The 15,663-nt window shown below is 31.0% G+C and overlaps 2 protein-coding genes across 2 annotated transcripts; both read right to left on the bottom strand.

Annotated features, from left to right (window-relative positions):
- Positions 1–597: 597 nt before the first annotated feature.
- Positions 598–3,844, bottom strand: LOC119661930 (cytosol aminopeptidase-like). Its single transcript, XM_038071446.1, has 9 exons — positions 3,644–3,844; positions 3,471–3,589; positions 3,270–3,405; positions 2,235–2,740; positions 1,952–2,171; positions 1,646–1,895; positions 1,148–1,221; positions 875–1,076; positions 598–813 (listed from the first exon to the last, which is right to left on the bottom strand). The coding sequence occupies exons 1-8, from the start codon at positions 3,770–3,772 to the stop codon at positions 903–905; spliced, it is 1,608 nt and encodes a 535-aa protein (XP_037927374.1). The 5' UTR covers positions 3,773–3,844; the 3' UTR covers positions 598–813; positions 875–902.
- Positions 3,845–6,902: 3,058 nt separating this feature from the next.
- LOC119689593 (adult-specific cuticular protein ACP-20-like) lies at positions 6,903–7,509 on the bottom strand. The gene is made up of 2 exons (XM_038104459.1): positions 7,420–7,509; positions 6,903–7,337 (listed from the first exon to the last, which is right to left on the bottom strand). The coding sequence occupies exons 1-2, from the start codon at positions 7,423–7,425 to the stop codon at positions 7,038–7,040; spliced, it is 306 nt and encodes a 101-aa protein (XP_037960387.1). The 5' UTR covers positions 7,426–7,509; the 3' UTR covers positions 6,903–7,037.
- Positions 7,510–15,663: the final 8,154 nt, after the last annotated feature.

The raw sequence follows: 15,663 nt of genomic DNA, 5'->3' as shown, positions 1-15,663 counted from the left end.
AGTTTAAGCTATGTATGTGTTGTGACCTGAGATCTTTTTTTCAACCTTTAAAATATGTCTTGTTAGATTTAATTTCAAATCGAGAAAACTCCCTGATCCTAGATAATTGTGCTTGATAACTGTTTCCCGATTTTGATTCTATATAATGATTGATTTCTTAATGGCTAGTCACTTCTGAACTTAATTCAGTAAAAACTGATTCCCTTTCGGTTTAATTTTTTTGAGATATCTTGCTCAAGAAACCCCTTCGCATATTTATTACGCCTGAATATGGAAGAATTTGATAATACAAAACATTTTTCGTCTAAGTTATAATTAAATGACAGATGAGCTTTAAGTTAACACAACTGAATATCCTTTTAGAAGACAACGTCTTACTGAACGCCTCCGATAAATATGCATTCAATGTGCTAATCTTAACAATTTCTCCACAATTTTTGTATAAATTAATAAAACAAAACATGGATAATAACAAAAATAAATTTTTATTATACAATTAAATAATTCATTAGTTTTTTAACCAAAAAATAATTTTAATTTATAGGGCTGTATCTAAATAAACATACATACAATATTGATTTCTTCAATAAAGTTATTCCATCCATTCACGAATTCAGTTTTAAAAGCATATTCAAGTAGTAGAATTTTTAATCCAAAGTTTAGTTTTCGTTAAAATTAAAGCACTCATCTTTTCTCATTGGAGCGTGTTTTTCAATGACATTCAAAAGGACATCGTTTAGAAAGAAAAGTTTAAGATTTACACACCACATGCACATGTGAACCATCACACACTTTATCCATATTTCAATATTGCTAAATCGAAGGATCAATTAATCCCAAATATTCTATATTATGGGTTAGGGTTAGTACTCACTGTGATAATGGGAACATATGAAAGAAAATTATGAATGTTTCGCTGCATCAGGACAAGCCATTTGGTATAGAAATTGAACCACAGTACGGGTGGGGCGACCAGTCATACGATTCTTCAACAAATAGGGGATAGTACCAAACTTAGTCAACATGCCAACACCGCGTGTGTCTAAATGAGCCCAATCTACACAGGGCAGCAGCTCCTGTTTGGGGATTTTTATAAGAAATCATTTTATTAATTATAATGTTCCTGTGCCCGTTAAGAACAACTTACATGAAGAATAGCAGCGGCTAAGCATGATGACGCTGGTCCGCTTCCATTGTTACTTATGTCAAAGCTGATATGATCTAGAGATTAATTGCATTCATTAATATAATGATTATTATATTTTTTACTTCTTAAATACAGTTTTATTAATTTTTCCTAATTAATCAGTCTGATCTGCATATAAAAATATTAGTAAAATTATGATTTATGTGAAGTGCCTTCATCATTCTAAAATAAATTGGATTTTTAATAATTTTCATACTCATAGAACACTATACCTATACCTCATCTGGCAGTATGAACTGTGCATACCACAGCATGTTTACATATTTTATCTTATAACAACAAATTCCATTATATTAATGCATTTTAAAATTAAATTTATCTATGCAGAACTCTTTCTGTAAGAATTCTGTACGATCACTTGATTCGGACTCAATGTCCATTTCAATTTTTTAAATCGCTTGATAATTTTGTATGTTATTTAAAAAGAATTCAACTTACTAGTAACTAGTTTCTTGTAGAATTGCCATAACGGGAAACGCCACACCCTATCGCCAGTTAGTGCCCCTGCTTTTTGGAACTGCTTCCATATGAAATGGGAGTTTGAGAAAATTCCGGTTGCCCCTCCACCCAGACTCTTCTGCACACCATAGCCTAATGTTGCAACATCAACAACCAATCTCGGCTTGTAGGTAGCTTGCCCATATAGTATGGGATCCGCCATAACGGCAACTCCAGCTTTGTCAATATCCTAGAAAGATTAATAAATAGGTTCAAAAGTATTAAAATATGTTTTAAAGTACAAACCCTAATGGACATGTTTTTCCCATTGAGTAGCTTGACAACATCCCCAGGCTTGCAAGACATTCCGGATGGCATATTTTCGCATAATGGTATAACGGCGGATATGTTAATTGGAAGTGAGAGTGCGGCAGCAGCGCGTAGTGTTGCCACCACGACTGCAGCTCCGCTCATAGCTCCGCGGTATTCATCCATACCTTTACAGGTCCGTAAATTGATACCACCACTGAGAATATGAAAATAGAATACAAATGCAAGAAGACTCAACCATTATATTATTTTATTTTACCTATTAAAAGTGATGCCTTTTCCCACTAACAAAACTGGCTTATCTTCTGGTGCCGTGCCACAATAATTGACTTCCAGTATTAGGGGTGGTTCACATGAGCCCTTAGCAATCATCAAGAATGAGTTTATTTGTTGCTGTTCAATCCAATCCATTGTTCTTATTTCGACGGTTACACCACAAGGACATAGCGCATCGACAGCGTTCTGGGAGAAGATAGTAGGTGTCATTAGGTTGGCCGGAGTATCTGATAAACGACGTGCTAAATTTTGGGCCTCAGCTTTGAATAGGCCGCGTGTCCATGCATCCATATCAGGATTATCATAAATTTCCAATTTAGGTACTCTTGTCCGACGCATTTTATCTTTAAGCTCGTTATATCTCCAAACTGCAAGCGAGCTGCCTTCAGCCGCTTGTTCCGGATACTCCATGGAATCCAAATAGATCTCGGAACACTGTTCCATCTGCAAACTGCGAGCGCCAACTGCTGCTGCTACTCGGGCATTTTCCTTGATTTTCGGAACGAATAAGTAATGAATATAAATATAATAAATGCAGACACTTTAACAATATCGCAGAGAAAGTATTATTATATATGTTATACAAGTCGTTCAAGGTACATAAGAAACTTGTTACATTCACATATACACATATACTTTTAATCAAAATATCGAACGTTCCAAAATAAATTTATTCTAATAAAATTTTCTATCTTCTTCGAATTAAATAATAATGGTAATATGGAATTGAATGAGATAAAATTTTTTTTCTTAAGAGATAAAGAAAAATTCATTCCGATCAATGACAGGAATAGTCTTTTAATATTAAAGGTCATATATATCATTTAATTTTATTACACTTCTAAAAATATTAAGAATGAATCAAAACTTCTAAATTTTTATGTAATAATTTTTACTTTGACATTTTCGTCAACTGTCAAAAAAAATAGAAAAAAAATTTTTTTTTCTGCAGATTTTTGATTTGCGCAAGGTCTCAAAAACTGTTTTTTAAAAAGCTTTTAAGATTTATTTTATTTACCATGCCTTCGTCAATCATCTCCAGCTCATTAAACCCAATGCCTTCACGACCTAATCCGACTATTGCAATGGATCTGAATTCGGTGTCAATGTTATTAAAAACTTTTCCCATTCCCACCTTACCCTTCATTTCACATCTGTGCAAATATATTTTATGATATAAATTATATTAACTATAAACTTCTGTTCTAATTGAACTTACACTTTAACAACCTCGGTGATCTTACCCTTGACACGGTCGTCAAACTTCTCTCCGCTGCTAGTAAGCCTTGGAGGATTACCCTCCTCCTCCTGATACAAGCCGAGCACGAGTCCTTTTAACTACAAAAAAGTATATTAAGCTTCAAAGTGGCGTGGCATTTCTGAGAAACTTACATTAGGCTTTCTTCCACCATCATCAGAGAAGAAGCGAGACGAAACATTGACTGCTTTTAAAAGGTTTAAAATGTGGGGCGGATGGCAGCGGACCGCATTACGTAAAGCCACAAATGAACTAAAAGCCATTTTAGATTTTCACAATAAATTTTGATTCCAGACGATTTTGAGTATATACTTCTTCTTGATATTTTTTTTTTATGAACGTACAATATTTCATTTGAACCATAATATTTTTTACTTTTTATTTAAAAAAAGCAAAGCCTACTAAATTTTGATTTTATACTTTTCACTGTAGAATGAGTAAAGTAAGAGATATACATCTATTCAGTTTATTAATATGTTTGTAATATGGTGAAGACGGCGATAGATGTCATGAAAGTAAGGGCCATCTTATAAAGAGAGTCACAAGGAAAAAGCTTGTTTTTTGGAGAATAATATTATATAGCAATTGTCAAATGCCTGTCCTTACTACTATTTTGGTACGTTTTATTTGTGCCTAAAATGTGAAAGGTAATGTTTTTATATAAATACACATATTTACTCCGAATAGGCGTAAATACTGACATTTTTTAGAGAGCTATACTATTTTAAGCACCGTGACGAAACGCAGAAATACTCGACACCGTGACCAAAATTAAATCAAAAGTTTTTCTAAGTGATATAATTGGTCACTTTAGGTTGAGAGATGCGTTATTGTAATTATTTGATAGAACCTCTGTACTATCCCGGTGACGGGTCTGCTTTGTAGTCAATTTTGATATTCAGGATAGAAGTAGGAAATGAATAGAGAATAGACTGTATGAAATTATTCACTTAGATCGTAAGGTCCGCGGAGTTACTGGTTGAATAACTTCCAAAATTTTCGATTTCTAAACATAAAACTGAGCAATTGGATAGTTTTTTCCTCAGATTGAGACTAAAATTAAAATATTCTTGATGTCCAGTTGATATACCTAAAGTGCTCTAATAATTGTAGAAATTTTCGATTTAGAAGAACAAATCATCGATTAGGATTGATAATAGACAGATACTTAACATTTTATACATCAGAGCTATAATCATAGTTGGACATGAAGCTAAGCACACAGATCTAGTTGTTAGACAAATAAGTAAACAATAAAAGGATTTTCTTCTGCGTTGTCACTTCTAATCTTGGATGAAACCCAAATTATGTAATAACGCAATAAAAATTATGTCCTTACATTTTAACTTAATATAAAAGAGATCGTCCATAAAATATAGAAGATCTCAATGAAGTGATTTGTTTGGAAGCACGTCGTTAAGATGCAACATTCCCTCAAAGTACGTCAAAATTTAATAAATTTTATTTGATTCCCTTCTATTCGAGATGAAAAATTGTAACTATATAATATTATTTGAAACCTTCAAAGGATTCCATTAATTACTTAATATTATTTAAAAATCCCATCAAAAGTTATTTGACGTAAATGGCGGAAAAACGCTCAAAAAGTTTAAAGACTAAAAGCCAAGTCCATTTTGAATTGAATATAGCGAGTCTTAGGAAGATTACAGAACCCATAGTTTATGATAAGTATATACATGGTATCATAAAAATATTTAAAATAGTTAAATGATTTTTGATTCTTAAACATAAATGAATATGGGAATATTATTATATGAATCAAAAAAGAAATAAACAATTAAAACTAAATAGGATATATATTTAAAGCATATTTAAATACTTTTTTCTATGTATCGAAAAAGTTAATAATAAGTCAACCCTGAATATATTGTGTATGTATATGTGAATAAAAATAATTTATAATTCTCATGTGCAATTTTTAAAAATTTTAACTTTAATCAAATTGTTATAAACTCGAAGTATGGCTTTGGTAGTTCAGCTGGTAGAGCGATAAGCCGGAATGTCCCAGGTGATCAAACCAGTGAATATGGTTGCAGCATATGTGGCTTCAATTCCGCGGGTCTTTCTCTCTAGGGGATGGGGGATAAAATTGCATTCGGCATTTATTATGCTTTTAGGAATGATTTCAAACACGTAGAGAAATTTTTTTTTGAAATTTTAGTCTTTATAAATTCAGAATGCATTTAACATGTTTTGAATTTTTATAAAGTCGTTATATTAACTTGTACTGTAAATGCTAAAGGGGATATTCTCTTTTGTCGAAATAAAAACGCTCTTTGAGTCATCTAATACAAGTACATCAATTGTAAATGCCAACTGATATAACATATATATTGAGTCTATAATTTAATAATATATGTTCAACGTATAAATATATTAATTTTAGAAAAAAAGAGTTTTTGAATAATTAACTCGTTTTATTGAAAATGCCAACATACATTGGCCGATATGTCCGTCAGTATATCGAAACAATCCTCTAAATGGTTTCCTTATCTTCAAGCGTGCTTATTTTAAAAGTGGAGAAGATAAAAATAGTAAGGTGTCAAATTATGTATATAATAGAGGTATATTCTATTGGCAATATTCTGAAATATATATTCAGTTTTAGATATTTGAGGTGTAATTGAAGTGACAGTGGATATCAGACCAGCTATGGTATATTTATTTTTGATTGTTATAAGGAATAGATTCATCTATGTAAGCTCTTCTATAAGTATTTTAATCTATCTTATGCATTTGCGTTGAAAAACTTTTTTGGTTCCAGTGAACTTTAAATATTAACAGTTTTAATATTTTTTCTGAGGAAATGATAATGTATGTGAACAAGATTCTGCAGAATGCAAGCAAACAAACACAAATATAATACTCGTAGGTGTGTAGCAATGTGCATTGCTTGTTATTTTCAAATTATTCAACATTTAGTTTTTTATTTTGGTGTATGTGGAAACCATTGCAAGCCATAATGTGAGATTTGAACCCAGTAGTCACTACAGCCGCGGTTGAAAACTAGGATGATGGAGGGATCAGAGTCTCACTCAACGAGGTAAAGGGATGGAGGGAGGGATTTGTGGCGTAAGGTCTAGACGAGGTCCGCGGAGAAGGTGCTAGGTGCTAAGATATCAGATGGGAGGTTGTGTAGCCGGGTGAGGCACCTTCAGGCGAGTGAGGTACTCGTCGATGCGAGTAATTTTGGTGGAAAGAGTTGGAAAAGTGCTTGCCGTCAGGCTTGTGCTTGTAATTGGAATACCGATCATTTATACGCTTAAGTTCTTATATGGCTGTTTTTTTTTCAGATAATAAATAGTTAAAGTTTTTGTCTAAATTATAAAAACAAATATATATTTTTAAGGTATTTTTAAGGGATTTATTTTGTTTTTTTTTTAATTTTTTTTAAACAAAATCGCTTTTGTCCATTTTTTTTGTCTATATTAACAGTAGATAGTGTCGGCAGCCAATGTGCAGGATTATCTTACGCTACATTATAACATTAACATATTAAGTGGACATTCAGAGGAGTCCATGACCACCAAGACCGAGACCGAGACCATGACCACCGAGTCCAAGACCAAGACCAAGACCGCCAAGACCAATACCACCAAGGCCAATACCGCCAAGACCGATAGCTGGTGCACCTACCACAGCACCCTTTGCTAACAAAGCTGGGCCAGCAGCAATTGGGACGGCAGCAGGAATGGCAGCAGCAATTGGAGCAACAGCAGCTGTATGTACGCCGAGAGCCAAGGGACTGCCAATCACTGAAGCGTGCGCGGTGTAAGCCAAAGCAAGAACAACGATAACAATTGCGAACTGAAAATAAAAAAGTTCGATGAAAATTGTTTGAACGAAGGAACATCTCAGGATGTATTCAATATCCTGTAGTTTTACTTACTTTCATTTTGATTTTTTGGTTTTTTTTTTTTGTTTTTCTACTGTTTAATGTTTAAACTTGAACTGACGCTTTCTGCAACTGCGTCTGGAGTTTTTATAGTAGAAGTGAAACTTCTGAAGAAATGTGCAGTTGGCATTGTCTGGGAAAAGTAGCATAGGCGGAAGACGTAAGCAAACAGTAATGGATACATGAATTAGACCAGAACCTAACCGAAAGTGGTAAGTTGAAAGTGGTTTTGTACTACACTCCATTTCTATGCTACTGCCAATTGCTTTTGGCGCTTGATTAATTTGCATATCGTTTCTTTAAATTATTGCAATTGAAATAATTAAGTGTGCATAAATTAATCTTGGACTGCTGCGAGCATGGCTAGTTCTGTAAGTAGTACTTAACTTGATTCTTTTTCAATAACCCACAATCAATATTCATGAAAGACAATTACAAAGCAGTTTACTCGACATTCAATTAAACTCTAAGTTCAATATTAATTCGTCGAGGTTAGCATAGAAGGTAATCAATTTTTTTTCTTTTAAGGTTTACAACCAAAACATTTGAGATCTATAACTCTATTTATTCTAAGCTAATATTACAAATTAATATAAAACAACTTAAAGAATAATTTTAAAAAATTCTTAATAATTCTTAAACAAATTTTTAATAAATAAACAATCATTTATTTCGTAAATACAACTAATATATAATAATAAATAATAAAATGTTCAAAGAAACTCTGTAAAGGAAATTTATTTAATAAAGGAAAAATTTTAAATAATAAAATGACTTTAGTTTTATTGTCGTGTCAGTTGTTTCTCAAAAATTAAACGGGTTAAATGGTTAACTACACTTGAATTTTTTTCCTTCAAAAAGGATCTTCATTGGAGCCCATATATATATGCCCACGTTTTCTTCACTCTTCAAAACATTTCAGTAAATTTTTTAATTTCACTGAAATTGAAAAAATGAAAACCATGGTCTATAAATACCCAACTTTTTGAAATAAGTAAAAATGAAAAAAAATAAGGACGAAGAACTATCATTATGTTTGTACATTATTAACCAACACAAAACACAACAAATCGCCAAACGAAAAGATATATGTTATAACAACACCACTTCCAAATTCTTCGCAACTCTTTTTCACAACTGAGAGATGTGCCCATATTCCATTTAAACATCTAACTTTATTAACAATCTTAGCTTTAAAACCTGTTGTTACTTAAGAAACTTGCAGTTCATCAAATTTATCTTTAACTCTTTAAATATTAGATGGATGAATAGTGACAATCATCGATCCAGCATTATTTAGTAGAACTTGATATCTACGTATTTGCAAGATACATTTAGCGCAAAAATACAAGCGGGATGATTGTCTTTAATGTCGCAATTTCAGGGAACGGAGACTTGAGTAATTAGAAATCAATCTATATTTTCACCGCAAAATTTAGTTTCACAATGGCTGTGTCTGCCTCAATGTCTTTCTTGATGAGCAATATTTTTGCATTTGATTAAAAAAAATCGAATAGGGATCCATTAGCTATCAACACATCTAGAAAAATAATTCTTATTGTAAAATAAAGAAAATGAAAGCGTCACTATTATCAAACGTTGTTAAACGTTCATGTCGTTCCTAAAAGTACGGGAACATGATCTAAAAGTCTTTAGATTTTAACATGAGATTGTACCGCTCACCGCACTTTAACTGAATTTGTCGATTTATTACTAAAAGAATTTTGTGATAATCAAAATTTTCTGAAGTATATAGAACCGTTGCCTGGTAATCAAAGTCATGAGATCTGCGACGCTTAAGTTCTGTCTGTATGGGTAATTGAAATCATCGGCATGTGCGGCTTTAAGTTAATATTTACAGTACTTTAGATTTCTTAAGAAAACAATCTGAACAGAATTTTCAAAATCATGGAAAGGTATAATCATGAGCGTAATGACAAAGCTTCGATTAGAAATTCCCAATAGCTATCAATACAGTCGAAGCATTGACTCTCAAAAGATTAACAAGTACAAGAGTTGAGTTCCATGGCTATATTTGAGAAACTAAGCATAGCCATTAAACCATACTTATCGAAATAATGTTCAACATTTGTGTGATGTGTTTTATCAGTTAATTAGACAAAGACGAGTCTTGGAAGAATTGGTTGTAGGAGAAAAAGTAAACGAAAGAAAATGAAAACAGGGAGGATTGACGATTGGATCAATGGGGAAATTGAAATTTTTGGACAGATAAATAAAATCATTAACCGCAAAAAATAATATACATTTCGAATACTTCATCGCACACTTTCAAGAGTAAATGACTGAAACAAGAAGAAGTCCAGTATGACTTTTGCCAGTTAACTTAAATCTTAACTTAAAATTATTGGATTAAATTTGGATAATTACATGGAAGCATTTATAAAAAAAATAAATAGGTTTTCATGATTCTAGTTTATTTCCAATACAAATATTTGTATACCTATATATGTTACTATCTTTTAATGATTAAATTCGGCTTGTGATAATGTTTTCAAAAAACCATCAAATGATATGAGTGTAAAGTTTATCTCTGCAATAATCCATATTTCTCTATTTTGAGTATTTTACCCAATTTTTGAACTTTGTGCCTTTGAAAAGCACTCTGAACATAATGAATTGGTGGTGTGGTTGTAGTCTATAAGTGTCTAATTCAGTATTAAAGAAACAACCGTCGGGCTGTGCGGAAGGCTGGTTCGGAATAATAAAAAAAATTTAACCAAAACTACTTTCTATACTACGAGCTCAATAAGAATTCAATTTACAGTACTACCTTGTGTAATTTAAAGTATGTGAAATATTAAAGGAGAATTTAAAATAGATCGTTTTCAATTCATGGTCACCGATTTCGACGCGTTCTTAAGATTTTGTTATTAAATATATCTCATGATAATATGATCCGTAATGTTAAGAACGCTAGAATCATTGAAACTGTTAAGTGTTAGTAATAAATCAGTTAAAGACTGTGCCACTCTATTTCTCTTGGTGACGTCAATTTTAACCACATCAACTAAATTAGTTATATCAGTTAACAACGAGCAATCATTCAAATCATATGATACGAGTAATATGCTTTCAGTGACAAAAGTGTAGGTCATTTGAATCCTGCTATGGTATCCTGGCATGGAAAACCTTGATAGAAGGTGTGAAACCTATCAAATCAAAGTACTGCTATCACAGACATAAGTTATACCGAATGCATCATATATTTGTGACACTAAGCCAGTGCGTTTTGCTAAATAAATGTTCCAAGTGTTCACTTCAGTTCAGTTGAAGGAAATACATATATGTACATATTCTTAAAAGATAATTATAATCTTTCCGATTAAATTCAAGAAAAAAATCTGTATAAACTTGATAAGATAATTTCAAAAACATTTTTTTCAAAAGTTGAACCAAATAATGTGCTTAGAGATTTAGTTGCTTTCTATATATACTTCAACTTATTTCCTGATGTTTTTTAACAATCTTTCATAATATTGAAGCCTAGCTAATCAGTATTTATCTAATACTTTAATTATGAGCATTGAATAGTCTAATGGAATATTATATTGCAGAAATAAGAGCAGAAGGATACATTTTAAGGATTCGTAAGTTTGTGAAACGTTTTATTAATATTTAAAATTTAATATTTGAAATTTAATATAAAATCTAAGAAGTAAAAATCGGTGTTATTAATTTTTAAAAAGGTGGGCATATCTTCAGTTAATTAATCGATCATTTATATTCTTTTAGATTCTATAATTCAAACTGTTTGTTTTCTTAAATACCTATGACACTTTTCGAATAGACAATATTTTAATACACTTATCAATTGTGATATATTATACCAGTATAATTCGAATTTCGCTTATGCTTTTCACAGTGGACGTCCATTATGCCCGCTACTAATAATAAATAAGTGCTTTAAGAATATGAAGAGACGAACTCAGCTGAACTCTAAACTCTATGGTCATATATCACACGAAGAAGTACGATTATTTGATTTCTTTCAGCCAACAGCTATATATTATAGTCATATATTTCATTAATAAGTGTAGCAACATAATTTTCAAGGCACTACTTATACCAATTAATAATTTCAGTGTAAATTTTTAGATAGGACCAAATCAGGTCCTTTCTCTATTGAAGCAAACTAACAAATCTGTCAGACATTCCAACTATGAACCTTAAATGAATAATATTTTTCATTATTTATACGGTTGGCTTGAAAAATTTCTTTTTTAATTGTATTTAATTGTACATATGTATATTTGATTCTTAAACTAAATAAGAAGTCACAAGTCATATTCCTACAAGTATATAAGACAGACCTGTCCAAAAGCACGGCCCACGGCCACAACATTATAACCGTATTATTATTTTTGTCGAAAACGACTATGAACGTATGAATTTGTTTCTGCGACCCTCCAATCTGTACAGATTGGATATATCTGATATAAAATATTATATATCCACTTATATGTGTATATAACTGGAACCTAACTTAAAGCTTTGTGTCTGATTCCTGAAATGGAATTGAGGTATTCTAGAAAAAATCAAATTTTGTTATTAAGTTAATTATCGAAAAGGTATTATAATCACAGCTTTCATCAAATGAAGTTCATTGCACTATTTTTTTAAGGGATACTAGAATATCCCAGACTGTCAGTTTTAAAACAATAATTAGTCAAAATAAATTTGAAAAAATAATCCCGCTGATAATATGTAAATATGTATCTATATAAAACATTTAAAAACTTCTATATATATTCAATATTTTATTGACATATTAACATTGATATTTTCACTTCCTTGATATTTTTTTTATAATTTTTTTTTCCTTTTAGTTCTTTGTTTGCAATTAAATCATTTGGTCATTTCATCATATTTTTCTTTCTATTTATTTCAAACTATCATTTAGCCGACAAGTATTGTGCCAGGCCAACCATTAACAACGACTGGTCCAACTGCTGGCCAACCGAGTGGTACACCATTCACAACCACGGATCCTGGTATCACCGAGGCTTGAGCCACAATAGTCAAAATAGCCAAAATGAGGAGAATAGCAAACACGAGAAGCTTGGTATGAAAATTTAATTGATGTGTATTTTAATTAGATGAAAATATACAATATTGAGATTTTGCAATGCTTACTTTCATCATGGCTGGAAGGTAGGTTTGCTGTTTGCTTAGTTCACTTAACTGCAATAACTTGAAGAGTTGACTGATGATACCAGATGCTCACATCTGAACTTTTATACTAAAAATGCATTCAGAAACATAAACAATTATTCAAATATTCATTGCAACTCATTATTAAATTGCAAATCATTTCAGAGCAGATGTCGTTACAATTACAATAATCAGCGGCTAACATCTTACAATGCAATTACTTTTAGGGTGCAGTTTCACGGCAAATACGTATCATCACAGTTCAATAAAAATTATTTACTATTTTTTGATTAAAGGAACCTTTTCAAATTTTCCGGAAATCAATTCTTTAATATATCACGGCGCTTCTTTTATCAAGAAAACCTTAAACTTTAATGATCTTCAATAAGTTAACGGGGAAGAATCCCTAATAATCTTGATTTTTTTTCTCTTAAAAGGGTTAATTTAATCCGCAAATGCCCTTCTTTCTTTTGAAAGAGAAAAGTGTTTTTTTTAACAGATATTTTGAGAAATATTTAAAAAATACCAACTTTTGGGAGAAAAAGAGGTAAATTTGGGTGAGGAAGCCTAAAATAAAATTGCATGTTCATTTTTTTCTAGAAAGTTTATAGAACGCGCAAAATTTGTTTTTTAAAATAAGAAATTTTTTATTAACTAATCTATCAGTTTCCTAGGTTTAACCTATTATTGCCGAAAATTCAAATGTTTAAGAGAAGAACGGATTAAAGACTTGAATTCAACAGCCATGAATAATATGAAAGCATGTAATTAATATACTTGTAAGATAGATTCCATCCTTTCTTATTTATTATGATTACATACTGGACTGGTAGAAACGTCTGGTTTATTTATGAAGCTCAGCATGGTCCCCATTATCGATTTAGCAACATCAAATGTATATTATCCTATTAATCGTTGATACAATGATTGTCATTACAAGCCATTTTTATGTTGCTTATTATGACAACATACATCACAGGTAAGTACGACTATCTTATCTCTAGGGTAGCATTTACAGCTAATTGGATCCGCAGCAATGTGGTTGACACTAAAAACCATTTATATTTTCTTTACTATAATTTCTTACTTGACAGATAACTTTGAAGGGCTTGTTTGTTAGAAAGCCCTGGTTAAACCTATTTAGATCCTTAACTATATTGAATGAACAAGCGTTAATAAATGAACTACTATTATAAACTATACAATTATAAAAGTTTTTAAGAAACATAATAAACCAAAGAAACTATATATTAATATATATTAATCAACCTAAGAGAGTTACAAGCACGAATCTTTGTATTGAGGTAAAAGTGCACAGAAGTTCAAGTAAGTCACATATAGCATATATCTTATTCAAGATATATATATTTATATATATATATATATCTTATCAAAAAATTTTCAATATATTACTAATACTTCAGAACAATGCTCTTGCAAAACTTATACCACTTCTAAACAAAGGGAATGCAATTTGGAATCTTAACTAAAGTACAAATCCTATACTTTCCATCATTCTAATAGCGACAGATGTGGTTTGGTGGTAACATATATTACAAAAGAGACTTTATAAAATGTTGGCTTTGTTTCTTGAATCTCAATTAGTTAGGATTCTGCTAGAACTAAGCACCCATTTAGCCCATTTCATAGTTATCAAAAAAGATGACTTTACCTATAGAAAAATGAAAACGTAATAATTTTTTTTTTAATCAGAATTTTTACCAAAAAAGTAATTTAATGATATTTTACAGTTCGACCATCTACTATACAAGATTAAAATATTAAACTGATAAGTAGTATATAATGAATGCAGAGTAAATGAAAATTATTAGGCTTCACAAAGAAGATCCTGAGATTTCAAGAATCCTGAGTAAATGAAATGATTTAGGATTGTTGTTCTGTAGTAAACTGTCTCCACCATTATTTTTTATTGCTTCCTATTTTTTGCTTCCTGACAGATTTTAATTTCGAAATAATTTGTTGTCATCAATCCTTGATACTTCTACAAGTATCAGCTGGCACTCCCGGTTGATTTACGCGATCACGTTTCCCGGTTTTCGTCAGACGTGATCTAGACTTACAGTTTTCTGTATGATTAGTTGATTGTTTTGTAACGATTTACAAATTCATATTACTGCGCGCAGATATTCACTCACAAAAATTTTAATTGCTTTCATTTTATTCTATATCTCGTCGGCGGATAAGGAATATAATATATATACCGAATTTACTTTAGAGTGTCGTAACTCTACAATTCTCCAAGAGTTGATAATGAACTGCTACAACAAATGTACTCTTAACAACTAAAAATAATCTATAAAATTCTAGAGATTCGTGAACATTTTACGACATATTTTAAATGATTTTTTGTAATATTATTAGTAAGTTTGGCAACAGTTCCCATCCACTTTTCATTGGACCATTATAACCAGTATTCAGCTTTCCTCCACAATTTGAGTTGTTCACAAATAGAGTTTTTTCAGTTTATCTTCACTAAATCTGACTTATTTTTGGCGTTAGTTTTTTGAGTCAAAGTTATTAAATAATAGTTTTTTTTTATTTTGAAATAACCCTTCTTTACAAACTATCGCCACGCATCTCCGATTTGCACCCATTAATCAAACAGAATTATTTCCTCACTTCTGTTATAGCTTTTATTGCCTCCTGCATTAATTTAAAATTGTTCAATGTTTGAATCACCTATCTCATTTCAATAATCGAATAAACAATAATTAAAACAAAAATTCTTTATTGGAATAAATTAATTTTGTTTTAAATGTTATTAAATGTTATTAAATTGTGTAGACTTAAAACTACAGAACCAAACCAGAACAATAATTAGACATATATGCGCAGATCCTATTACAAATGTGAATTTTTTTTAATAATTCTATTGAATATCAATTAAGTTTGTATAGCTAATAGTTTGATGGATTCAATTACAAAAATAAAAATTTTTAAGAAAGTATTCTTTCCCTAAGAATATCTACTGCCTACTTAAGTAAGAGTACTACAAATTGTGAGGCTGTATATTCCGTCAAAATGACAGGGAATGAGAAGAACAAG

Source organism: Teleopsis dalmanni, chromosome X (genome assembly GCF_002237135.1).
Source record: "Teleopsis dalmanni isolate 2A chromosome X, ASM223713v2, whole genome shotgun sequence".
NCBI lineage: Eukaryota > Metazoa > Arthropoda > Insecta > Diptera > Diopsidae > Teleopsis > Teleopsis dalmanni.
This window is presented reverse-complemented; position numbering and strand designations above follow the sequence as displayed.

Excerpts from the sequence above, each read along its gene's own strand:
- LOC119661930 (XM_038071446.1), bottom strand. The coding sequence starts at position 3,772 with ATGGCTTTTAGTTCATTTGTGGCTTTACGTAATGCGGTCCGCTGCCAT. Across the intron at positions 3,590-3,643 it reads ATGGTGGAAGAAAGCCTAAT|TTAAAAGGACTCGTGCTCGG; the intron begins GTAAGTTTCTCA and ends ACTTTTTTGTAG. Across the intron at positions 1,222-1,645 it reads CTACAAGAAACTAGTTACTA|ATCATATCAGCTTTGACATA; the intron begins GTAAGTTGAATT and ends ATTAATCTCTAG.